The sequence below is a fragment of the Littorina saxatilis genome, linkage group LG1 (assembly GCF_037325665.1).
Source record: "Littorina saxatilis isolate snail1 linkage group LG1, US_GU_Lsax_2.0, whole genome shotgun sequence".
In the NCBI taxonomy this organism is placed as follows: domain Eukaryota; kingdom Metazoa; phylum Mollusca; class Gastropoda; order Littorinimorpha; family Littorinidae; genus Littorina; species Littorina saxatilis.
This window is the reverse complement of record NC_090245.1, coordinates 104048069-104074118: the sequence shown is the minus strand read 5'-3', so window position 1 is coordinate 104074118 and position 26050 is coordinate 104048069. Positions and strand designations below refer to the sequence as shown.

Sequence of the window (26050 nt, the reverse complement as noted above, 5' to 3'; positions counted from 1 at the left end):
GACCTACCAGATGTGGTTAGTGGTATAGTGAAGATTTTTGCGGATGATACAAAACTGTACAATAAAGCAACAAACAGTTCAGTCATGCAAAAAGACATACACTTACTTCAGGATTGGACAAATAAATGGAAATTATTTTTTAATGTTTCAAAGTGCAATGTTCTGCATTCTGGTAAAAAGAATCCCAAATATGACTACGTGATGACTGTCAATGATGCTATTGAAAAAATAAATGTATGTGATGAGGAAAAGGACATCGGTGTTGTTTTCGACAGCAATTTGTCATTCGACCCGCATATTCGAGGAGTTGTGTCAAAAGCTAATCAGAGGATTGGAATTATCAAACGAACGTTCTCATTTCTTGACAAGGACACCTTCTTAAAGCTATACAAAGCCTTTGTGAGACCACTGGTGGAATATGCAAATGTGGTGTGGAGCCCATTCCTCAAGAGACAGTCTCAGACAATTGAGAGGGTGCAGCGTCGAGCAACTAAAATTCTAAAGGAGTGCCGGGATAAGTCTTACGCGGACAGACTCAAATACCTAGACCTCCACTCTCTGAAGGGAAGGAGGACAAGGGGTGACCTAATACAAACATATAGAATTATAAATGGGGTGGATGACATTGACATGCACAAAATATTCACATTCAAGCAGACAGACAACACCAGAAACAGCCACGGAAAAATCTTTGTTCAACACTGTAAGACTAACAAGCGCAAGTTTTCGTTTTCTCAAAGAGTTGCTAACAATTGGAATGCACTACCCGCTAACATAAAATTCGCACCCACAGTAGACGCCTTCAAAAACTTCTTGGACAATTCTCCAAAATTTCTTAACCTTTTTTACGACTTTGATTGAAAGCATTGAAAGAATAGGGATTTAGGCATGCAAAGTATCTGACAAAGAAGGGGCACCAATAAGGCCTCGCGGCCTTCGGCTAACAAATATAGCCGCCCCTATATACTACTACTACTACTACTACTACTACTACTACTATTGAGGTAAAAGGAACGATATGGAGTTGTAACTTCTGCTGCGGAAATGTGCGTGGTAGAATGAGAGCTATTTTTTGGTCTTGACCTTGACCTGTTGTGTTTTTATCGTCTCGAGTTCATGCGTAATTTTAACGTTGAATTGTTGCCTCGCCCCAGTGTGTATCGTTGTCTCGCTCCAATGTGTTCTCGCATCACTGGTTTGTTTAACCTAGATTTTATTCGTTGATGTATAGTTATTAGCATATATTTTGTGTTCTTCAGGAACCTGTGTGGGCAATTCCCATGCCTTTTCGTTGCTCGCTGCCATCACTAGGAGAAGACGAGGTATGCACATATGCATTGTGAATATTGTGTTTGTAAGAAAGTGTGTATGACAACCTATGGCGAAATGTGCAATTGTTGTAAACTAAGAACAAATTGTGACCAGATTGAGCGTTGCCATTTTATTCAACTTCGTGATAATAATGTCATTAATGCAGTGTTAAACTTGTGATAAAGTAAGAGCATAATGAAAAGGTGATAGATGCTATTAATATGATAACTGTACATCACTTTTTAGCACTAGTTTTTATGCTCTTAATCATGACTGTTATTTTTGCTTTATTGCAGTCTTTTACGGCCCTGTATGATTCAAAATAAAGAAGTTTTACCATACATCCGTCTTGCGTCTGTGAGAGGCAGCGACAGTAAAAGACTCATCACCAGGAGGAGCCTCTGCGTCATCGTTCCTCTTCGTCATCGTTCCTCATCTCGTCCCTCGATGTTTGGGCATCATTCAAGACTGCTCGTCGACAAGCACTCGTTCAGCTTGTTGTGCCACTAGCTACCTGCCACAGTTTGTGTCACCACTTCTTCACTTGCAACTCGTCATTGGCATTTGTCACTGCCAACTCGTCACTGCCAGTCTACCTTCTGTCATACGGCAGTCGTTCTACAGCTTCAACAATTCTTCGGCTGTTCGGCATTCGCGACTTTGAGCAACTCGCCTGGTCCTGGCATTCGTCAAGCTAGCCCAGTATCTGCTCCTTAGTCTTCGCCACAGTTCCGACTCGTACTACGTTCAGCTGCTGTGAAGATTCGTCTGTGCCTGTAACTTCGATTCGGCGTGATCTACGTTTATCGACAAGTGGTAACCTTTCTATGTTTTTGACTGTCTGTTACATGCATTTGAGTTCGTGAGTCACCAAAGAAGAGTCGCCAAATCTTATTCTAACTTTTATAAGCTAGTTCATTTGAACTTGGAACTGAGACATTTTTAGTGACTGTTTACATTTAACATTCTTACTTTTAGTGAACTCAAGAGTGATTTTACTAGTCAACTTTGCTGTGATCTGCATCTTGGTTCTTCATTGAGTGATCTTTTAGTGATTAGTTTACAGTGAACTTGCATTAAGCTCTTTGTGGGTTACTTGATCTGCTGATGGTCTGAGAAAGGCTTCATTATCCTTTAATGGACTTGATCTTTGGGTGTGATTGCATTTTTTAAGGTCGTGAAAATTGAACCTTTGGTATTTGTCTTCATAGTCGGTCAATCCGACCTGAATCATCGATTTGCCAGACTTTTCATTCATACAACTTGATTATTTAGTATTTGTTGATTTTCATGTTTAGTGTTTAGGTTGTTTATATTGTTTATGTTCATGCTTTATTGACTTTATTATTTCTTTGGTTGATAGGTTGAAAGTACTTATTTTGTTTAGGTGTTGTGATTTTGTTCATTGATGTTCAGTGAAGCAATAGTTTAGTATCTGGTTATTTATTGAAAAACAATATTTTCTTTGGAGTTACACTTTGAATTAATTTTCTCTATTTATAGATTTAGATTTTTGGTAAGATTTTTCAACCAGGCTTAGAGTTCCGCCATAAATTTCAGTCTTTGAACTCAACCTAGATATGGAGTTCATTGGAGGGTATCAACATGAGGCTAGGGCCAGTGAAAGTTATCCCCCCAAAAGTGAAACACAAAATCCTGAACGCTCTCAACGGTCACACAACTTGACCGAAAAGGATAGACAATACAAAGTTGACACTCTGTCGAGAAATTTTTGGACCAGACATTCAGAGCTCATGTCAATATTGTCTGAAACAAACACTCTCCTCTCACACAATGCTGACCCTCAGGAATTAGCTTTGCAAAAGTCCATCATCAACTCAAGACTTGGCTCAGTAAATGAAACTGCAGAGCAACTAGGACATGAAGAAAATCTGGAGACTGCACTCTCAGAATTAAACTTTTCTGCTGTCGCAATCGTATCCAAAATCGTTGAAAGAAGCCATCCCTCTCCTAGATCAACAGCCAAATCTGTCTCGTCCAGAGCCTCTTCCGTCAGAACATGTTCATCCAAGCAGTCACCAGTATCCTCTCAAAGAATAAAAGCTGCAGCGGAAAGAGCAGCCCTTCGTGCGAAACTTCAAGCTCAACTCGAAGAGAATCAACAGATGGATGAAATCGAAGATGCAAACAAAAAACTGTCCTCTTTGAAAAGAAAACTCACGCAACAACAACTTGAGACCCAGATCAAAATGGAAGAAGCAAAATTAGAAGTTTTCACAAAAGAAGAACAACAACATTTTGTTCACACCACAAATTCCAACCTCACTTTGCCAGAAAAATCACATGTCGGTTTGTTTGAAGAAACTTTTGTAAAACAGTCACATTCAGTTTCAGGCAAAGATGTAGTTCAAGAGTTAGAACATCACCAACCCTCATACATTGATCACGATCATCACAGACTCTCACATGGTGATCAAAGAAATCATAGACTCTCACACGTTGATCATAGTTATCATCAGCCCTCTCAGTTTGAACAAGGCTATGGTCGCCCCTCATACTCTGATGAAAGTTGTCATCGACCGCCACAGTTTGATCAGCGACCCTCACAAATTGATCAAAGTCATGGTCAGTCCTCGTCATCAAACGAGTTAATTCGTACCCTTTCGCAAGCCATTGCTTCCAGTCGACTACCTGTTCCAGAACCACCCGTGTTCACCGGAGACCCTCTTCAGTACCCTGACTGGAAAGCATCCTTCTCCGCACTCATTGAAAATAAGGGCATTCCAGCTGCCGACAGGATACACTACCTGAAGCGTTACTTAGGAGGTCCTGCTAGAGAAGCTGTGAGCGGCTTCTTCCTTCTGAGGAGCGAACAAGCTTATTTGCAAGCCAAGGCCATTCTTGAAAAGAGATTTGGAAACTCGTTCATCACATCGGACGCTTTCATGAGCAAACTGAACAATTGGCCGAAAGTTCCAAACAAAGACAAATTAGCGCTCCAAAAGCTCTCTGATTTTCTCGTACAATGCAACACTGCTCTGAAAGAATTTCCCCCTCTCAGAGGCCTCAACGACATTAGGGAAATTCTAACAATCGCTCAGAAGCTTCCTGATTGGGCATCTCAGAGATGGAATCGAGTCATAGCCACAACCCGCAGAGAGAAGAGTAGATACCCCACATTCGCAGAGTTCGCGGATTTTGTCTCAGCTGAAGCCGACATTGCCAACGACCCCGCTCTCAATTGCCAATCAACCTTGCAACCCATTCCCCCTCGACCAAACCACACCAGAGAAAGGACATTGTCTGAAAGAAACGCTTTTGCTACCAACAGCGAAGAACAGCCAGAATGCAAATTCTGTAAGTGGAAAAACCACTGTCTGTCGGAATGCAGAAGCTTCGCAAGAAAAACCATGCAAGAAAAGAGGGAGTTCGTTCAAAAGGAAAGACTTTGTTTTGGCTGCCTGAAGCCTGGCCACCTGTCAAAGCAATGCAAGAAACGCTGTGAGTGCTCCATATGCCAGAAAAGACATCCCACTAGTCTCCACGACGATACTCCTCGACATTCTGGAGTGAATGAGGAAAGAAGTGGAAATCTCAGGGTCATTTCAGGTCAGGAAAATGGAACGCTGACTTCAATGATCATTCCCGTTTTCGTTTCGTCCAAAACAAACCCTCAAAAGGAACATTTAGTGTACGCTCTAGTTGACTCCATGTCGGATTCCACCTTTGTCACAGAGGACGCAGTCACCGACCTGGAAGCCCCCTGCACGCCTGCAAAACTTCGTCTGACGACACTAACCAACAACAGTCAGCTGATCAGCTGCAAGAAGTACAGTGACCTTCAGGTCAGACGTTACGGCTCGAACACTTATGTGAGTCTCCCTGGGTCATTTTCAAGAAACCACATTCCTGTGGATGAGTCGCACATCCCCACACCAGAAACTGCAAGCTGTTGGCCCCATCTTTTGGGAGTGAAGGACCTGCTGGCACCGAAACAGAGTTGTCCTGTGGGGCTGCTGATTGGATACAACTGCCCTCAAGCTCTAGCCCCTCTGCAGTGCATCACAGGAGATCCCAATCAACCTTTCGCCATAGAAACTAGTCTCGGTTGGAGCATCATCGGTGGGCCACCCCCTCAAGTCGAACCTTTCGATGCTTTCGGCAAAAGCCATTGTGTCATCACAAAAGCTGTGTCACACACAGGGTTAGTGAGACATGTATACAAGACACAAGTCCAGGAAGTCACTACTGGAGAACTGTTACATCTCATGGAGAGAGATTTCACTGATCACGACACTCAAAAGATGTCTCAGGATGATCACTCGTTTCTTCGAATTCTCAACGAAGGAATCCATCAAAGAAGCGATGGGTTCTATGAGATGCCACTTCCATTCAAACAAGCACATCCAAACCTATGCAACAATCGCCAAGGTGCTCTCCACCGCGCTCTATCCCTTCAGAAACAACTCTTGAAGAGACCTACATACAGAGAACACTACATGTCCTTCATGGAGGACCTGATCGAGCAAGGAGAAGCAGAGAAAGTTCCACAAGAAGAATTGCACTCAGCTGGCTCGAAGTGGTACATACCACATCACGGCGTTTACCACCCCGAAAAGCCCAACAAAGTTAGAGTAGTTTTCGACTGCAGCGCAAGATACCATGGAACCAGTCTGAATGACCATCTCCTGCAAGGTCCGGATTTGATCAACCCCCTCGTGGGTGTACTGAGCAGGTTTCGAAAAGGATCAATCGCCTTCACCTGCGACGTCCAGAAAATGTATTACCAATTTCGGGTACCCAAAGAACAGCAAGACTATCTTCGCTTCCTGTGGTGGGAGGGTGGAGATCTTTCCAAGCCTCCAGTCGACTACAGGATGAAAGTTCATCTGTTCGGCGCCACTTCGTCCCCTGGTTGCGCAAACTTTGGCCTAAAACAAATAGGCAGAGATTACAGATATCTGAGTGAGACGGCTGCAGACTTCCTGGACAGAAACTTCTACGTTGATGATGGGCTGAGAGCCGAAGAAACTGTGGCTCAAGCCAAAGAAGTCATCTCAAACGCCAGAGAGATCTGCGCCAAAGCCAATCTGCGGCTTCACAAGATCACTTCAAACAGCGAAGAAGTCGTGAAAACCATTCCAGAGTCCGAACGTGCGGGTCCAACACAGACGAATGTTGACATTGACAATGGTAGTGAATCCATGACCCTAGGCCTTCGGTGGTGCACAAGTGATGATACGCTCCGCTTCAAGCTTCGTCTAAAAGAGAAGCCTCAAACTCGAAGAGGATTGCTTGCCACTGTAGCCTCGGTCTACGATCCCTTGGGGTTGATAGCTCCTGTAGTTCTAGTTGGAAGACAGATCCTGCAGGCCATGTGCAAACAAAATCTTGGCTGGGATGATCGTGTACCAGAAGATCTTCGTCCTCTGTGGGAAAGGTGGATTGATGATTTGCAGCAACTGCAGAACCTACAGATTCCCCGCTGTTATCATCCAGCAAGTTTCGGCAAACCCGTAAAAGCACAGCTTCATCACTTCTCCGACGCATCAACAACTGGATGTGGACAGTGTTCGTACTTGAGGCTTGAAAATGTCACAGGAGACATTCATTGCGCTTTGGTGATGGGAAAGACAAGAGTCGTACCTCTGAAACCAACTACCATCCCCAGATTGGAACTCCAGGCCGCAACATTGTCTGCAAAGGCAGCTACGTTTCTCAGTTCAGAGCTAGATTACCCCAACTTGACTCATCACTTCTGGACTGACTCGAAAGTCGTTCTCGGCTACATCAAAAATGAAAGCAAACGGTTCCACATGTTCGTCGCAAATCGAGTCCAACAAATTTGTCAGAACTCGCAACCAGAGCAATGGAATTACGTCAGTACTGCCGAGAACCCAGCAGACCATGCATCGCGTGGACTCACCGTAAACGAACTGAAATCGTCAATCTGGTTCTCTGGTCCCGAGTTCCTTTGGAAACGAGAAATCACACCAGAAGATGTGAAACTTGAAATCCCCACAGATGACGTGGAAGTTAAGTCTGCCACGACCCACTTCTCACATCAGTCACCCACTAGCTTTGAAGATAGAGTCAGCAGGTTTTCGAGCTACATCAAACTCGTTCGAGCGGTTGCAGCAATCGTCAAGTGCTGCTCAAGGAAAAAGGGAAAAGTTCTCTCAGAGCTCGAGGCAAGGCAACGCGCAGAAAAGAACCTGATTCATGCAATTCAGGATGAGTTCTTTACACAATCAGACCAACAGACAAACCCCCTCAGAGATTTGGACCCCTTCAAAGACGATGAGGGCCTTTTACGGGTTGGAGGCAGATTGAAGAAATCGTCTGAACCACATAGAGTGAAACACCCCGTGATTCTTCCCAAGAAAAGTCGTCCTTGTAAAGGTGGAGCAACCAAATGATTAAGGCAAACTTGCAGCTTTTAGCGCCAAACCCCTTTTTACGCCCTTTTTGGGTATCGTTGTCAGTCGTGGAATGACTTGTTTCCACCTTATTTCCTTTTTCAATCACTGTGATTTGGGGTGGGAGTGTTGCTGCCGCAATGCTTGTTGCTTTTTGTCGGTCGGGCGCCTGTGCCGCCTTGCACGCTTTTCCAGGGTAAATGTGTTTTGCGTAGTCATGCGCGAGTTCGCGCGAGATTCGGATATGCTCTAGAACGTCACTTGACACTTCGACTCGCAGTAAGACAGACCGGTCGGGTAGTGTTGTGGTACTGTTTCGGACTTGAGAGGTATGAACAGCTTTCTATTGTTTGTTATTGCAACTCAACATGATTATGTTTTAATGTACCAAGGCGTGTTATTTTGTAAGCCTACTATTGAGGTAAAAGGAACGATATGGAGTTGTAACTTCTGCTGCGGAAATGTGCGTGGTAGAATGAGAGCTATTTTTGGTCTTGACCTTGACCTGTTGTGTTTTTATCGTATCGAGTTCATGCGTAATTTTAACGTTGAATTGTTGCCTCGCCCCAGTGTGTATCGTTGTTTCGCTCCAATGTGTTCTCGCATCACTGGTTTGTTTAACCTAGATTTTATTCGTTGATGTATAGTTATTAGCATATATTTTGTGTTCTTCAGGAACCTGTGTGGGCAATTCCCATGCCTTTTCGTTGCTCGCTGCCATCACTAGGAGAAGACGAGGTATGCACATATGCATTGTGAATATTGTGTTTGTAAGAAAGTGTGTATGACAACCTATGGCGAAATGTGCAATTGTTGTAAACTAAGAACAAATTGTGACCAGATTGAGCGTTGCCATTTTATTCAACTTCGTGATAATAATGTCATTAATGCAGTGTTAAACTTGTGATAAAGTAAGAGCATAATGAAAAGGTGATAGATGCTATTAATATGATAACTGTACATCACTTTTTAGCACTAGTTTTTATGCTCTTAATCATGACTGTTATTTTTGCTTTATTGCACTCTAACCAGGCCCTGTATGATTCAAAATAAAGAAGTTTTACCATACATCCGTCTTGCGTCTGTGAGAGGCAGCGACATCTACCCTCATGTATGGGTCGGAATGCTGGCGCATGACGAAGTCGGATGCAGCAAAACTGTCGTCATTCCACACCACCTGCCTCAGAAAGATCTTGAGAATATTTTGGCCCAGAAAGATCTCCAACAACGACCTTCTCCAACGATGCAACATGGAAGAAATGGAGACACTCATAACCCAGAGAAGATGGAGATGGATTGGCCATGTACTACGAATGGAAAACGACTCCATTCCGAAGGTGGCACTTCGATGGACCCCAGAAGGAAAGAGGAAGCGGGGAAGACCCAAGCAGACTTGGAGACGTACAGTGGAGGGGGAATCAAAGGACCTCAACCACTCCTGGGCGACCCTGGAAAGGTTTGCAAGAGACAGACAAAAGTGGAGGTCCTTTGTCGCTGCCCTACACGCCACCAGGCGTGAAAGGCAGTAAGTAAGTAAGTATATACATATATATATACGGCTTCTCTGTGTGTGTGTGTGTGTGTGTGGGCAACACCTGTGGATTGTAGAGTTCTGTTTGTGATGTGGTCTGGCGGCATTGACGTGTGACTGAATAATCAGGCCTTCCTTCCAGAAGCCATAACAGTTATTCTCAATCCCGTTTGAGTGGACTTCGGCTTCAAATATGATTGTGGTGTTTCGGCACTCGGTTACATTTGGCCACGCTGTCTGTCTCTGTCTCGCGATTCACCCCGGCGAAGCCGGGTATTCCTCTAGTATATATATGTATATCTATATCTATAAATATATAGAGATAGATGACAGTGTATTTTTCGCGTGGCTATAAATTGATTCGACCTTTTCACTTTTACAGTAAGGACAACTTACGGGTGCAATCGTGACATTTTTAAAATAGTAACGTAGTAACGGGAATATGGATTGACGCCACACGAAGGAAGGGAGATAAACGCTGAAAACACTGGAGAAGATAAGGAAGAGTTACTGGGAATGGATCCAGAGAAAAACCAAAATCGGTTCAGCGCTGCGCGCTGAGAGCACGTGTTGAAATATCTCATCGATGAGGTTGTGTCCTGGGTGTAGCTGAATACGGTCTCCAAATTTGAAAAAGATCCACCGAGAACTTTGGCCGTGCATCGCGGACACACACACACACACACACACACACACACACAGACAGACAGACACAAGTCGTATATATATATAGATAGATAGACTCTGCATTTTAATGGTCAAATGGCGATTTCGGTATAAATATGTAGACAAGGACCTTTAAAATGTAGGTAGATTTACAAAAAATACGTACGTACAGAAAATCTGACTAATCAAGTTCTCGAAAGGAGAAAAGAAATAAAACGTGAGATTTTTAAAGCAAAAATATTTTTTTTTAAATATTTTTTTAAAGGTGGGAGGGCACTGTATTGGACGTGCCTGATTTTTGCGCATCGTGACAATCGCAAGACATAATTATTATCAGGCAAAGGTGAACAAAAGCCAATTTTCTTGACAAACTGAACACACTGAGTAAACACAAAAATAAACTTTGACAGTTTCCTGTGTATACCTTGACTGCAGAGAAGAAACAACAACAACAACAACAACAACAACAACAACAACAACATCTGGCAAACAACAAGAATAGCACACAAGTGAGCGAGAGACATACGTACACCTTCATGTTTGAAACAAATACTTTACGCAGTTTTAGGTTTAATTTCGTGAAAGCCACTAACGGATTTTTAAAGAACTTAATTCATCCCGAAAAAATTCAAATTCAGCACAGCAAGCAGTCAGAGTGTTGATGTTTGGTATGTGACCAAGTGGAGGGATGCTCTTTAGCTTACCCCATATTGAAGCATGGCCAGATCTGAGATAGCGAGCCGAGCTTTTTACTCTGGAAACGTATCCTTTAAAAGACAGGGCAATTTCAATGGAATTCTTCAGCGACTAAGTCTGAATAAAAACATATCGGAATACAAGGCAACCTTATCATAGACAAACTGAAAAAACTTCAGATATATTCAGACTCATCACTATTGAATTACTTTTGCGACAACATTACCGGTACAAAACAATAATCACATTCACGAAAAAAATAGACAAATAATCGAAACAAAATCATGCCCATAAAATCCACACAAAAAGAAAGAAATGTTTGAAATATAAACTACATCATTAGATCGTATTTAAGGCACATCACTGTTAAAATATATACCAAGCATCGAACGTATCAGACACTTACACACACACACACACAAATACACACACACACACACACACAAACACACACATACACACACACACACACACACACACTCCTAGCCCAACAACAATTATCCTGGAGCTCTTATCTTATATCACAATCAATTGCAGCAAGGATGGCATTGGCAAGATTTTCTGACAGAACACTGTAATATCGTAACAGTGTCAAAAATATCCTTCTTACACAATTCGGATTCCCGACCAAAAGCTCAGAGAGTACGGCTTTACAAATGATACCATCCGATTTTGAGAAGCTGTATTGTGCAGGGACTAAGCCGTCACATAATGAAGACAGAATGCTGAACTGAAGACCGAAGTGACGTCGCAAGTAGTTTCCATCAATGACGTCACAAATAACTGGAAAAGGTCCACATTTGCGAGACAATGGTGGTGCACGCTTTGACGCATGGCTGGTTGCCACACAGATCCAGACACATCCCTGAGCGCTCATGCCGAATATTTTCATTGGGCTGTGGACAAAGAATGCAATAGAACAAATCTGTGTGCTATTTCTACTTGGCAAGTATCGGCAGTTTTTCTATCATTCCTAACTCCGAATCAAATTTAGTACAGTATCGTGACGATCAAAATCTGCATGAAAAGAATCGAAATCATGTTGCCATCCACGACTAGCCTGTCTGTCATGTTGCAATCCACGACTAGCCTGTCTGTCATGTTGCCATCCACGAGTAGCATGTCTGTCATGTTGCCATCCACGACTAGCCTGTCTGTCATGTTGCAATCCACGACTAGCCTGTCTGTCATGTTGCCATCCACGAGTAGCATGTCTGTCATGTTGCCATCCACGACTAGCCTGTCTGTCTGTTAGTTGATTGGCTGTCTGGTAGGTTGGTCTCTCTATCAGTGCCTCTGAAGTTCTTTCATCTAACAGTCTGTCTGTCTATCTTGCCTGTCTGTCTGTGTGTATGTCCGTCTGTCTTTCTGTCTGTCTGTTAGTTGATCGGTGGTCAGGTAGGTCGGTCTCTTCATCAGTGCCTCCGCCTTCATCTTGCCTGTCTGTCTGTCTGTCTGTCTGTCTGTCTGTCTCTGTCTGTCTGTCTGTCTGTCTGTCTGTCTGTCTATATATCTGTCTGTCTGTCTGTCAGTCGATCGGTGGTCTGGTAGGTCGGTCTCTTCATCAGTGCCTCCGTCCGTCCGATTTTTTTTCCATCAGACAATCTGTCACTCTCTCAATCTGTCTGTCTGTCTGTAAAGACAGCTATGTACTGGTCACCATGATCATCCTTCACGAAAGATGCGTACTGGGACTCTAGATGCAACGCTGCGGGAAAACTTGACCTACCCTTGGGTGGGTCCACTTGTCTTTAGGTCCGATGATGCAGTCTTCCAGTTGTACCCTGGCACCCGGCGAGTCCTCCTTGACTACCAGACATTGCAGGCTGGACCTCAGTAGTCCCTCCTTGGTCAGCGTAAAGCCCTGAGTTAACACATTCCACACACCATTGCCAAGCGATAGGACTTGCTGTAGGCTAAATAGCTCTACACACAAATTCATGACTTCTCGAGAAATGGAATTTTAATGGCAAAATGCAAAAATGTGAAACCTTAGAAGCTGCTTCTTTTTGGAAGCCATGGTTTTGCCAGCAAATGTCAGCCAGTCAAAAAGTGCCCGTGTGTTCACTGTCCAGTTAGAGCTTTCCATCAACGTGTTTCGGAGAACTGCCGCTGGTTCAATCAATCCCAACCACTATTTAGATGTGTGATGATTTTTGCAATGTCTTGCTTGTTTGATTGTTTTCCTTAAAATGCAATGTATGGCTTAAAGCATGATGTTGAGAAAGTGCAAGCTGCTCCATACCGCTTAATTCACATCAATTAACTCGAAATCTACCTCAATGCAATACACGTTGTGTACATATGTATAATGTGTTTTCACTTTAGTTATCTGTTAAAATGTAGAATTTTAGTGTGTGTGTTTTTTCATAATTTTTTTTAATCTTGTATTTTTACTTCATTGTTGTAGTTAGTCCCTCTTTAGGGCGAGGGCTGGATGTAAAAAAGCAGACCACTGCTTAATCTACTGCCCTCGTTAAATAAAATAAAGAAATAAAGAAGAATCACGTGGTCCAAGTTATCCCCCTTTAGTCGGGTAGCTGAAATCTGTAGCTTGCCCAAAAAATGGGACGCTAAACGTTGAGGGTTACAAGCATCCACCTGGTCTCAGTGGAGAGTCTGGACGTGGAGTAGTGTAGTCTAGGTAGGTGGACATTCTGAATTTGGTTTGTTTGGCCGCCATGACACTTTTCAAAATGGCCGCCTGAAAATCTTATGCGGGCCATATCTCACGTGTTATATGGACTAAAGTGACAAACTAAAGGGCTACATATATGTATTTTGACATGAAGAATTCAAATATGCAAGAATAAACATGATCTAAGTAGGTGGACATTCTGAATTTGGATATTATGGCCGCCATGACACTTTTCAAAATGGCCGCCACAATCTACATTTTTCTTCATATCTCAGCTTATATTTGGGATAAACTCAAAAACATGGAGTCAATTCCTATGTTTTGCATGATGACAAAGTCAATGGTGGCACAAAAAATAACCCTAACATTCACATTTCCTTACAAAAATTAAATATTTGACAAAATAGCTCTGTGCGATGTACGAATTTAGTAAGTATTATCTTTCTGAATTTGCTATCTTAGACAATGCCATGTCAGCGTCCAAAGAGTTTACTCCATATTGCTTTGGAGAACAACAAATTGAAATCAATGATGACAAGAGAATACAAACATTGGGTGATGATATAAACTGAAAATTGTAATACTTCTGAAACACCAATGATACTATATAGCATAATTATCATGCTAATTATGCACTTTCAGTACACAACAACTCTGACTCTTCAATACACAAGAACAATGTCAAATACCATAGTACAACATGATGCACAAACGTTTATGCATTACACTCGTTAGGTCTTCCCTTTTTAGCAATGAACATGTAATGATGGCACAATAATGGGTATGTAAATTTATAAGAAACATTTTGTCGCTTCTGGATCACTGAGTATGACAGGCTACATGCCTCCATGGAAACAGAACAATAGTTTCTCAGGCACAAAGTGGTATTTCAAGGCTTAGTTGCGTAGCCCTGCCAAAGTGTGTGGGTTTCTGCAGTCTTTGCATCGGCATGCTCTTGTGCATCCCTGTCCACTGGACCAACATCTGCAGCGTCTTGTAGCACAAGATGTGCAGCCACAATCTATGAGGTCGAGAAAACGTTGTCTTGTGTCAGTTGTGGGTGCACGACTCAGCAGGATGGGCTCAATCACGTCGCCAGTCTCCTTCGTGATCAGCTTCCATCCACTGTTGACAACAGCCGGTAGGTGTGGCTTAGTTTCCAGAGCCCGCCTCCACACAGGTGCCTGGTAGTGAGATCTCTTGATGTGTAGGTTCAAAGCATCTTGTGGGGGGGGGGGGGGAGTTCTCAAGCGTTTTCTTCACGCTGTGGAAAACGTCGCATAGCAGCGGCTGTGTGGACGTGTGCTGGGTGTTCGGGTTGTAGAGTTTGCAGACAAATGATTCTGCATCCATGAGCACTTCCTAGGGGGTAAAAAATCAAGGGTCTGCCAAACCCGGCAAATGCAGTAGCTGCCCAGAGATCCCTAAGTACTTCTCCCAAGTATAGTACTTTTCGGAAATATTTACAGTTTCAAATTGTTAGGATAGCTTCTTTGTGATTTAATAGAGGTGTTCTGGGGAAACTGAAAGGTAGCCTTGTCAAGGGACAACTATTCAAACCCATATCCTCATCACTTTGTTTCTCGATTGAGAATAATCATTTATTTTTCATTTCCCTTGTTTGGGTGTATTTGTGTGTACTGTCCTCTCAGTAATTGAGGCTTCTCCGTATTGTTGTGTGTACTGATGGTACAGGTAAATGTGGGGAGTGGTGTCGTTGTTTGTTCAACCCTTCTCATTATTTTGTCTGTGTACTGTATGTACAGGTTGACAGGGGGAGGGAGTGTGTTGGTTGTTTCATAAGGTGGTTTAGCAACGAAATAATTCATCCTTTTTTGGGGGATGAGGGTGGTCCGCCCGAGGGCAGACTGGAGTGTAGGTTTTAGACAAAAGTTTTGCCTATTGTCGCTTTGGCAGCTTGGGGATTCTGTAGTTACTTGTTGAGTGGTCCCGTGGCCGTTTTCGTTGTTGGTTGCGGTGTTCGTGTCTTTCCCTGTCTTCCTCGTAGTCACGGTGGCGTTGTACCAAAGTTTGTTCATCCTTGATGAATTTTTGGAGGCTGAGTTTCAGCATGTTGAGGGCTTCTTCATCTTTACCCGCGATGGCGAGGGCTTCGTCGCGGAGACATTTGATGGTTTCTGTCTCGTTTCCAATTTCCCCCTCGGTGGCCCCTTTCAAAAAGGGTACACACCGGTTCTTCTTGATTGCGAGTGTTATCGATTGTTTCGCTGTGGTTAAGAACCGGTGTGTACCCTTTTTGAAAGGGGCCACCGACTTCAACCCAGGTTTGAACGGCTCAACTGCAAGAATGCAGGGGCTCAGAGAACAATTTTGGGACATCTTAAGACTTAAGGGAAAACACCAATTCCCTCCAACACCATTTCGCCGAATGCATCGAGGGGGAAATTGGAAACGAGACAGAAACCATCAAATGTCTCCGCGACGAAGCCCTCGCCATCGCGGGTAAAAATGAAGAAACCCTCAACATGCTGAAACTCAGCCTCCAAAAATTCATCAAGGATGAACAAACTTTGGTACAACGCCACCGTGACTACGAGGAAGACAGGGAAAGACGCGAACACCGCAACCAACAACGAAAACGGCCACGGGACCACTCAACAAGTAACTACAGAATCCCCAAGCTGCCAAAGCGACAATAGGCAAAACTTTTGTCTAAAACTTACACTCCGGTCTGCCCTCGGGCGGACTACCCTCATCTTCCAAAAAAGGATGAATTGTTTCGTTGCTAAACCACCTTATGAAACAACCAACACACTCCCTCCCCCTGTCAACCTGTACATACAGTACACAGACAAAATAATGAGAAGGGTTGAACAAACAACGACACCACTCCCCACATTTACCTGTACCATCAGTACACACAACAATACGGAGAAGCCTCAATCACTGAGAGGACAGTACACACAAATACACCCGAACAAGGGAAATGAAACATAGTCATCTATAAATGATTATTCTCAATCGAGAAACAAAGTGATGAGGATATGGGTTTGAATAGTTGTCCCCTGACGAGGCTACCTTTCAGTTTCCCCAGAACACCTCTATAAAATCACAAAGAAGCTATCCTAACAATTTGAAACTGTAAATATTGCCGAAAAGTACTATAATTGGGAGAGGTACTTAGGGATCTCTGGGCTGCCTACTGCATTTGCCGGGTTTGGCAGACCCTTGATTTTTTACCCCCAGAAAATAAGCCGATTAATGCTCCGGTCAGATTGTCATTAAATGTTTGACTGAATCACCCTGACAGAAACCCCATTGATTTAAATTGGCATTATATTGCTTCTCTTAAAATGCAATCATGTACTGCTGGTAATTTGGCTGTTATTTTGAGCATGTACATGATTAGGCACAACAATGACTGAAAAACGCGAGAATTTCACGCAGAATGGACATATTTTTCGAAGTAATCATACAATGCACTACTTAGATCATGTTTATTCTTGCATATTTGAATTCTTCATGTCAAAATACATATATATAGAGCCCTTTAGTTTGTCACTTTAGTCCATATAACACGTGAGATAAGGCCCGCATAAGATTTTCAGGTGGCCATTTTGAAAAGTGTCATGGCGGCCAAACAAACCAAATTCAGAATGTCCACCTACTTAGATCATGTTTATTCTTGCATATTTGAATTCTTCATGTCAAAATACATATATATAGCCCTTTAGTTTGTCACTTTAGTCCATATAACACGTGAGATATGGCCCGCATAAGATTTTCAGGCGGCCATTTTGAAAAGTGTCATGGCGGCCAAACAAACCAAATTCAGAATGTCCACCTACCTAGACTACACTACTCCACGTCCAGACTCTCCATTGAGACCAGGTGGATGCTTGTAACCCTCAACGTTTAGCATGTTGCACTTTTCTGAACTCAGCTACCCGACTACTTTCCCCTACAATTGAATGCGCTAAACACAAACAGTACAGTGGTGGGATAGGGGTGGAGGGGAGGGGAGGAGGGCGGGGGGGGGGGGGGGGCATAAATTGCTTAAGTCGGATGACCTGCGATCGATCTCCGTGGTGAAAAATTGCAGATGAAAAAGAAAAGGTGTGTTGCTATGTGCGCACTCATGTGTGAGGGCGCAATTAATTATTATGAATCCATGTGTAAAAGTAAATCACAAAACAGTGTTCAAACCAGAGTATGGATTAAAAGAAAAAGCAAACAAATAAGCGAGAGACCTACACAAAAACACATTAATTAAAAGTGGTAATGACAAAGCAATAGGTATATTTTGATACGTAAATCTGACACTGAAAAGAAAATCACAACCGGCAGCCCTGACGCTGATGGGGTCTATGTCGACCAAAAGAGTGGGATTCCCTGTAGGTGGAGTTCCCGGAGGGGGATTCCCTGTATACAGGGAATACCACAGGATTTAGTTCCTGTAGCGTGTCGCTGATAGCGCTGAAAGTCACGTGATGCTTGGCGACATCGGTAGAATTTGATGTTTTTCAATCTTTTTTGATATTTCTTAGAAATTCGAGTATGGTTTGCAAGTTTTATTGAAAAACTCCACCCTGTGGGATTTCCTGTATACAGGGAATCCCCCTCCAGGAACTCTACCTACAGGGAATCCCACTCTTTTGGTCGACATAGACCCCATCAGCAGCACTGACCGGTTGGCGATTATTGATCCGGTCATAAACTACCATTGATGGTCAAGGCCAGGTGCAGGACAAACAAACTGACAGCCGGGCAGACGTTGATAGAGGAACAGGGGAATCAGCCTGAAAGGATTCAAAAGTCTACACGTAGCCTACAGCGCTACACTATACGATGCCGGGAAGCTTCAAACTTGTCACCGGCGGACGGTACACAAGAGATACCGTCGAGGGTCACTACAACTGCTCCCTTATCTGAGATGAAGGTTAAAGGTGCCGTGCTTGAAAGGAATTAATTTATAAAAAAAATCGCACTGTGCACACAGAGGCTGTTTACTTTTGGCATGTTAACAAGCGGAGGGATGGTCTCATCCCGTGTAACAGCCTGGCCAGATGACGAGAAGGAGTGTACCTTTAAACACATGATAAAGCTTAATTGCCCAGCTGCTTCCTGCGCAAAGTGTAAAGTTTTTGCTGAATTCTTCTTCTTCTTCTTCTTTAGCGTTCCAGAACTTTCTGGTTACGTGTGAGCTCGTTTGCCCATTTGGGTTCCCTACACTATACTCTGAGAGCATAGTCAGCTTCACTCAGCTTTTGTTGGGTAGGCATGCTGGGTATTTTCGTGTTTCCGTAACTGACCCACCGAACTCCGACATGGATTACAGGATCTTTTCCGTGCGCACTTGGTCTTGTGCTTGCGTGTACACACGAAGGGGGTTAAGTCACTATAGCAGGTCTGCACATAAGTTGACCGGGGAGATCGGAAAAATCTCCACTCTTAACCCACCAGGCGGCAGCGACCGGGATTCGAACTCACGACCTCCCGATTAGGAGGCCGACGTCTTACCACCACGCCACTGCGCCCGTCTTTGCTGAATTAATTTTGTAACGGCTACCAATATCCGTTAGCAAAATGTATTCAGCACAAAATTTTCACTCTGCACAGCAAGTTGCCAGATTGTTGAGTGTTGGTATGCTTGCTCGTGGGAGGAGGATCTCATCGTATCATGTAAAAGTTGCCAGGTTGTTGAGTGTTGGTATGGTTGCACGTGGGAGGAGGATCTCATCGTATCATGTAAAAGTTGCCAGGTTGTTGAGTGTTGGTATGGTTGCACGTGGGAGGAGGATCTCATCGTATCATGTAAAAGTTGCCAGGTTGTTGAGTGTTGGTATGGTTGCACGTGGGAGGAGGATCTCATCGTATCATGTAAAAGCGTGGACATAGCTAAGGCGGTTACACAATAAGTTAGGCTGATGGGGTCTATGTCGACCAAAAGAGTGGGATTCTCTGTAGGTGGAGTTCCTGGAGGGGGATTCCCTGTATTCAGGGAATACCACAGGATTTAGTTCCTGTAGCGTGTCGCTGATATCGCTGAAAGTCACGTGATGCTTCGCGACATCTGTAGACTTTGATGTTTTTCAATCTTTTTTGATATTTCTTAGAAATTCGAGTATGGTTTGCAAGTTTTATTGAAAAACTCCACCCTGTGGGATTCCCTGTATACAGGGAATCCCCTTCCAGGAACTCCACCTACAGGGAATCCCACTCTTTTGGTCGACATAGACCCCATCAGCGTAAGTTAGGTTTTATTCATGAAGGACAGAACCTTTACACACTACAGTGGTCAAGATACTCACGCACCTGTGTGCACAGTGTGCCATGGCACTGGTCAGCGTACAGGGGCTCGGCGTAAGTGAAGAGAAAGCTGTGGTTGTCCAGGCACACATTGGTGGCAGCGTTTCGTATCTGGAATTGGTTGCAAGGAATAAAATATTGTCTACTGCTCCTTTACTCCTGAGTGTGACATTGTCTGTACCTACAAAGAAACTCTGTCTGTCTGTTTGTCTGTCAGTCTGTCTGTTGGTCGGTCGGTCGGTCGGTCTGTCTGTCTGTCGGTCTGTCGGTCTTTCTGTCTGTCTCTCTGTCTTTCTACCTGCCGGTTGGTTGGTCTGTCTATTCTTTCTGCGTGGGTGTTTCTTAGAATTGCAAAAATTACAAGGATGTAATGCGGTTATCTGCGAGAGATGACATTATTGAGTTTGAGTTCTCTTTTTCTCTGCATCTTTCTCCCTGTCTCGATCTCTCTCTGTCTCTCTTTGTCTGTCTGTCTTTGTCTATCCGGGTCTGTCCCTCTGTCTGCCCCGCCCTCTGTCTGTATCATGTCCCTCCCTCCCTAAACCCTCCCTCCCTCACTCTCTCTCTCTCTCTTTCTCTCTCTATCTCTCTCTCTCTCCCTCCCTCCTCCCTCTCTCTCTCTCTGTCTCTCTGTCTCTCTCTTTCTCTCTCTCCCTCTCTCTCTTTTTCTGTCTCTCTCTCTCTTTCTGTCTCTGTCTCTCTCTCTTTCTGTCTCTCTCTCTCTCTGTCTTCTCTCTCTCTCTCTGTCTCTCTCTTTCTCTCTCTCTCTGTCTCTCTCTCTGTCTCTCTCTCTTTCTGTCTCTCTCTCTCTCTCTCTCTCTCTCTCTCTCTCATCTCACCGTTCCCCATGCAGTGGAGTTCCTGCCAAAGACAGCCAGCTCGGGCCAGATGTTGTCGAGGTACCACGTGAAGTTTTTACACTTCAGTTTCTCCTTCAGCTTTCTTCTCTCTGTCAGATCTCCAGGATCGGCGTCCTACAAGTTCAACATGCAGTGGTACTTGCTTTAAAATGACACCCTGCGGACTAGCAAAATGTGTCCCTTCATTACAGGTGGCCTGTCATGACAGGTATCTTTTCTTGAATGTAACAGACATCAGGACAACAGAATGTGCCCTTTTATGTGAGGTGTCCTCTCATGGGGGGCCTCACATTACGGATGCACTGAACAATACAATACAAGACGATACAATACAATACAATGCAATGCAATACAATTTAAAACAATACAATACAATACAATACAAGACGATACAAGACGATACGATACGATACGATACAATACAATACAATAGAATACAAGACGATACGATACAATACAATACAATACAATGCAATACAATACAATACAATACACCTTTATTGTCTGTTATGTGAAAACAGAGTTTTTATTTAACTCTTAGAACAACACCACAGTCACAGAAAACCTAAAAAGTCTGATATTAGTCATATTGCTGTTATAGCCTTCATAAAAATCATCGTCATTGTTAAGCTCTTGTGTGGGGAACTGAATTTCGACATTTTACCCAGACTGAGGTTCATGGTTGAGTAATGCCATTGACAGCACCAACACATCTGAAATGTGCCCATACCATCACGGCCATTTCCAAAACAAATGCTTTAGAAAATGGACTATTGAGTCGTCGTCTAACTGTTTCAAAATATGACTGAGGTCCACAGAAAAGGGATGCCACACAGATTGTTACCCACTCCCCTCCTGCCCCCCGCCCCCCCCCCCCCCAAACAAAAAAAGAAACACACACACACACACACACACACACACACACACACACACACACACACACACACACACACACAACCACAATAAACCTGACTTGCATCCATGGGCATGTGGACAGAAGTCATAAAGTCGTCTAAAATGTATAAGCGAACTGCACCGTTGTATTTACCTTCATTTCAGGAAAATAATCTTGAACGAACTTCTTGTGGTCGTCCTCCATCCAGAGTTCCACAGCACGCTTGTAGTTGTGGACCTCGGTCTGACGCCGTCCCGCGGGGAAGGAATAGGGCTGCACTCTGGCTATGTGGCCCAGCTTGGAGCAGGGGATGTGAATCAAAGACCCGCCACACATCCACACCTGCGATCATTAATCAAGAGTTTCTTTTTGGTCCTCTTCTCATGTTCGTTGTTCTTCGCTCTGTTCTATTGTCTGTCTTCCTCTTTTTTCCGTTTTGTGTGTTGCCTGAAGAAGGGCCTAGGGTTGAAACGTCGCCATTACTTGTTTGTATTCTTCGTTCACACGTGAGCATTACAGTATTTTTGGTCTTTTTCTTTACCGCTCTCACGCACAGTCACCATTGTTCTACTGCGTTCCGTTGATCAGATTTATAGCTGCGTATGTTGGGTGTGCTTGGCTGGAATTAATGTTTCTGAACCGCAATTGTCAAAACGAATCCTCAACCTTGTGCAATGAAATTGTCTGTAGTCTGTAATGTGTTGCATCCCTGTATAACGCAAGTGTAACGGCAATTCCCTCCTTTTTAGCTTGCTCATTATGGCATCTGTGTTATAGTGAGAGAAAAAAACCTGTGTACCCTACATATTTGTTGATACCAACTGGCGTATTTCTGACAGACCGCTTAAAATAAAGTTGTAGGTTGTGTGTATCAAAAACTGCATTGAAGTTCTTACTTCCTATCTGTTGCATGCCGCCTTTAGATTATAAATGAGACACTTCTGTCAACATGGCTAACCAGCCATAGATAACCTATTAAGCTCTATTGTAACCTGCAAAAAAATCCAGTGTGACATGTCCGAATTTACATTAGTACGTGTGCTCGAACCCTGTTTGTTTGTTTGTTTGTTTGTTTGTTTGTTTGCTTAACGCCCAGCCGACCACGAAGGGCCATATCAGGGCGGTGCTGCTTTGACATTTAACGTGCGCCACACACAAGACAGAAGTCGCGGCACAGGCTTCATGTCTCACCCAGTCACATTATTCTGACACCGGACCAACCAGTCCTGGCACTAACCCCATAATGCCAGACGCCAGGCGGAGCAGCCACTAGATTGCCAATTTTAAAGTCTTAGGTATGACCCGGCCGGGGTTCGAACCCACGACCTCCCGCTCACTGGGCGGACGCCTTACCACTAGGCCACCGTGTTGTGGTCCGAACCCTGTTCATATGCCTTTAAATGAAATAAAGACTTCAACACTAGATAACGCATAATGCCTACCCGCCATGACAGCTCCAAATTCTCTCCGCCCCATACATCCATGCCTTCGTCATATCCGCCCAATTCCAGAAAGTACTTCCGGTCCACAGCAAATGCCGCCCCTACCATCATTGTGCCTCTGTAACAACAAAATAAAGTGTGTCTTGAAATCCAGATGGTGTGTCCCCCCCCATGTTTGAAGGTTTTAATTAGATCCGGGCCTTCTAGGAGATTTGAAAACAGATTTACACACACACACACACACACACGGCACACACATCACACACACACACACACACTCACACTCACACACACACACACACACACACACATACACACACACACACACATACACACACACACAATATTCCAATCAATCAAGGTCACATAATAACTCAACATCAGCAACATTTTATAAATAAGTGTCTACACACACACACACATCACACTCACACACACACACACACACACTCACACACACACAAACAAACACTATTCCAATCAATCAAGGTCACATCATAATCTAACTCAAAATCAACAACAAATAATAATAACGTGTCTAGACACACACAATAAACAATAACCCTGCGTTTGCTGCATCTCTCAACACACACACTCACAGAAAACTACAGGGAACAATAACGTTTTCTTTCGTTTTCTGGTTGTTTGGGTGGGGTGTTTTTGTTCAACGTACTCGTATTACACACAATGACATACAGGTTGATGATCTTTTGGTAGTTGTGGTTTCCCTACTGGAGTAGGCGAAATTTATTTTTGCAACTGCCACATGCGTCTTCATTAATACTCTCGTTTTCGTTGTTGTAATGGAAGCGAAGAGTAGGCTACCACCATCATCGTCGTCATTTTGTCTTGGTCATCGAGCTGCATGACCACGTTCACGAGTAGTCATTCTACTGTCTTCGTCTTTCTCGTCAAACAATCACAAAGAGCTTACCTTTCTCCTTTCGCACTATCTGTTATGACAATCAAAATTATTGTTTAAGACTCGTAACGTTATTTTTGCTCTTTAAAGTATACTGAAACGTATTTCTGATCGTTATTTTCAACTTAAACCACCATCCTTTCACCCTTTTTTGCGATCGGAATATTGGAGCAGTTTTAACTAATTTTTTTTTTTTTTTTTTTTCTTTCTTCTTTCTTTTCTCTCTAGGAGATCAGACATTGTTAATCACACATGTGCGTGCGTTGCTTTTTTTGTTTTTTTATATCGGAAGTTGTTTTTTTTTATATTTTTTTATTATTATTTTAATTCTTATTAAGTTATTATTGTTTTCCTTCAGTCTCACTCTTTCTCTCAGCTTCACACTCAATGGACAGTAAACAGATCATGGACAATTTAAAAAAAAAATTTTTTTTAACTAATATTACTTTCACTTTTTAAAGTGGTTCACCGTTGTTATCTGACCATCATTACTTTCTTCTTCAGCCGCCATAGAATCAGACCACTGTACCACAGGCACTCGTCACGAGGTGGGCGGGGTCAAAGTGGGCGGGGGCCTGTTGGTTGGATGACGTGCTCTCAAGACTACTACAATAGAAGCTGTAGAAGAGAAGACTTTCCGTCACCCTAAGTGACATCCAAGACATAAGCCCCGCCCACCTCGAGTCGAGTGCCTGTGCACTGTACATCTGAACCCCCATTTTAAGACCCCCCAGTTTAAGACTTCCTCCTTTTTAAGACCTTGTTTTCTCAGACTTTCTGTTCATAACCTCTGTAAATATTACCTCTATTTTAAGACTCCCTCCTTTTTAAGACCCGATTTTCTCAGATTTTTTTAGGTCTTACAACAGGTGTTCCACTGTACCCACCTTTTAGGCGCTGCATCATCAGCGCCATACAGGTCAGGCCTGAAGAAGGTTTCGAAAAACACCAGACGCCAGTCGAAGCCGTAGCGGGTCAGGTACCCCTTGTGCCAGTCATACAGAAACGAGTCCGGCAAGATGTAGTCCAGAATGCCTAGCGCGAACGACTTCCGGTCTGATTTCACCTGCACCAACAACGGCTCTAGCCTGGCCAAGAAGAGAGAGAGGCAGACGCCGCCTTTTTGTCATCCAATTTGATGGAGGTATTTTATTTTAAATGTTTACGTCTCACCTTTTAGGGTCAGCGTCGCTTTGGCCGTACAGGTCAGGGCGAAAGTAGGTCTCGAAGAAGACTAGCCTCCAGTCAAAAGCGTAGCGCGTGAGATGGTCTTTCCAGTTGTACTTAAGGGTGTTCGCGTCAATGTAGTCCAGAATGCCCATTGCTAGGGACTTCCGGTCTGACTGGATTTGAACCAGTAAGGGCTCCAGCCTGAGAATTAAGGCAACGGGGAAAATATGGGAGAGGACTACTTTCTTCCTTCGATTCTGGTTTGCTTCTTTATATTTTGTCTTCGTCTTGAATTGTTGTGGTGCATGTCGCTGACTAGAATCCTAAGACCAACTTTGCTCTTAATTTCCCTCGATATTGTCTTGCGATGTCGAAGTTCCTTTGATTTGGTCTACTGTCTTTGTTCTTTCGTGGTTCAGTGTAGCCGAACAATTACTACGAATGACATTGATACTGCTTTGTTTGTTTGTGTGTTTGTTTGTTTGTTTGTTTGTTTGTTTGTTTGTTTGACAACTTTTTTGTTCTTGGGTTGTGGTTGTTTTTGTGGATTTTGGGGTTGTTGGACTTTTTTTTTTTTTTTTTTGCTTGCTTGCTTGAATTTTATAAATCACACGTATTGTCTGTTTTCTGAATTCAGTCCCCACTACTTAGGTTCAAACTTGAACTACTGCACTGTGTCATAAAATTTCATAAGATCAATCAAAGATCGTTAATTGCTGTGTTCACGTTATGCTCGATTCCACGTTTGAGTGCATACGAACTTTGCAAACGAAAGAATCTATGTAAGAAGGAAATAACACAACTGCTTCACGTCTGAGGGAACTCGGCAGTCACGGTCTGTCCCTAGTAGATAACTTAACATTGTTAATAATTATGGTTACCACACACACACACACACACACACACACACACACACACACACACACACACACACACACACACATACACAAACATACACACACGCACACACACATACACACACATACACACACACACACACCAACAAACACACACACACACACACACACACACACACACACACTCCAACCTCTCTTCTTTCTTACAAGAACCAAAAAATATCGAACATTACATAAAAGCAAACCAACGAACGCACAAGTAGAGTCAGAAACAACATGAGCACACAGGTAGAAATCAAATCCCTGCTGTACTGACCACTGTATATTGACCTCCATGTGACTGTCAAAGATGACGATGACCTCTCCAGTGGCTTGCCGCACACCCTCCATCCTCGCCCTGATGAGCCCCACC

The 26050-nt window shown here is 43.5% G+C and overlaps 1 protein-coding gene across 3 annotated transcripts in view; it reads right to left on the bottom strand.

The window, feature by feature from the left end:
- Window positions 1-9946: 9946 nt before the first annotated feature.
- Window positions 9947-26050, bottom strand: part of LOC138948675 (polypeptide N-acetylgalactosaminyltransferase 13-like) — a 207285-nt gene continuing 191181 nt past the window's right edge. For 2 of the 3 annotated variants that reach the window (XM_070320274.1, XM_070320267.1), the window contains exons 5-12: window positions 25955-26050; window positions 24499-24699; window positions 22690-22807; window positions 21401-21589; window positions 20332-20466; window positions 19499-19603; window positions 12314-12448; window positions 9947-11480 (exon numbers count right to left, since the gene is read on the bottom strand). The exon at window positions 25955-26050 is cut by the window's right edge and continues 82 nt beyond it. In XM_070320274.1, the coding sequence (XP_070176375.1) occupies window positions 11358-11480; window positions 12314-12448; window positions 19499-19603; window positions 20332-20466; window positions 21401-21589; window positions 22690-22807; window positions 24499-24699; window positions 25955-26050 (1102 nt within the window). In that variant the 3' untranslated portion in view covers window positions 9947-11357. Of the gene's footprint in view, window positions 11481-12313; window positions 12449-19498; window positions 19604-20331; window positions 20467-21400; window positions 21590-22689; window positions 22808-24498; window positions 24700-24784; window positions 24983-25954 lie in introns of all 3 variants that reach the window. The other variant, XM_070320281.1, reaches the window with a different exon arrangement.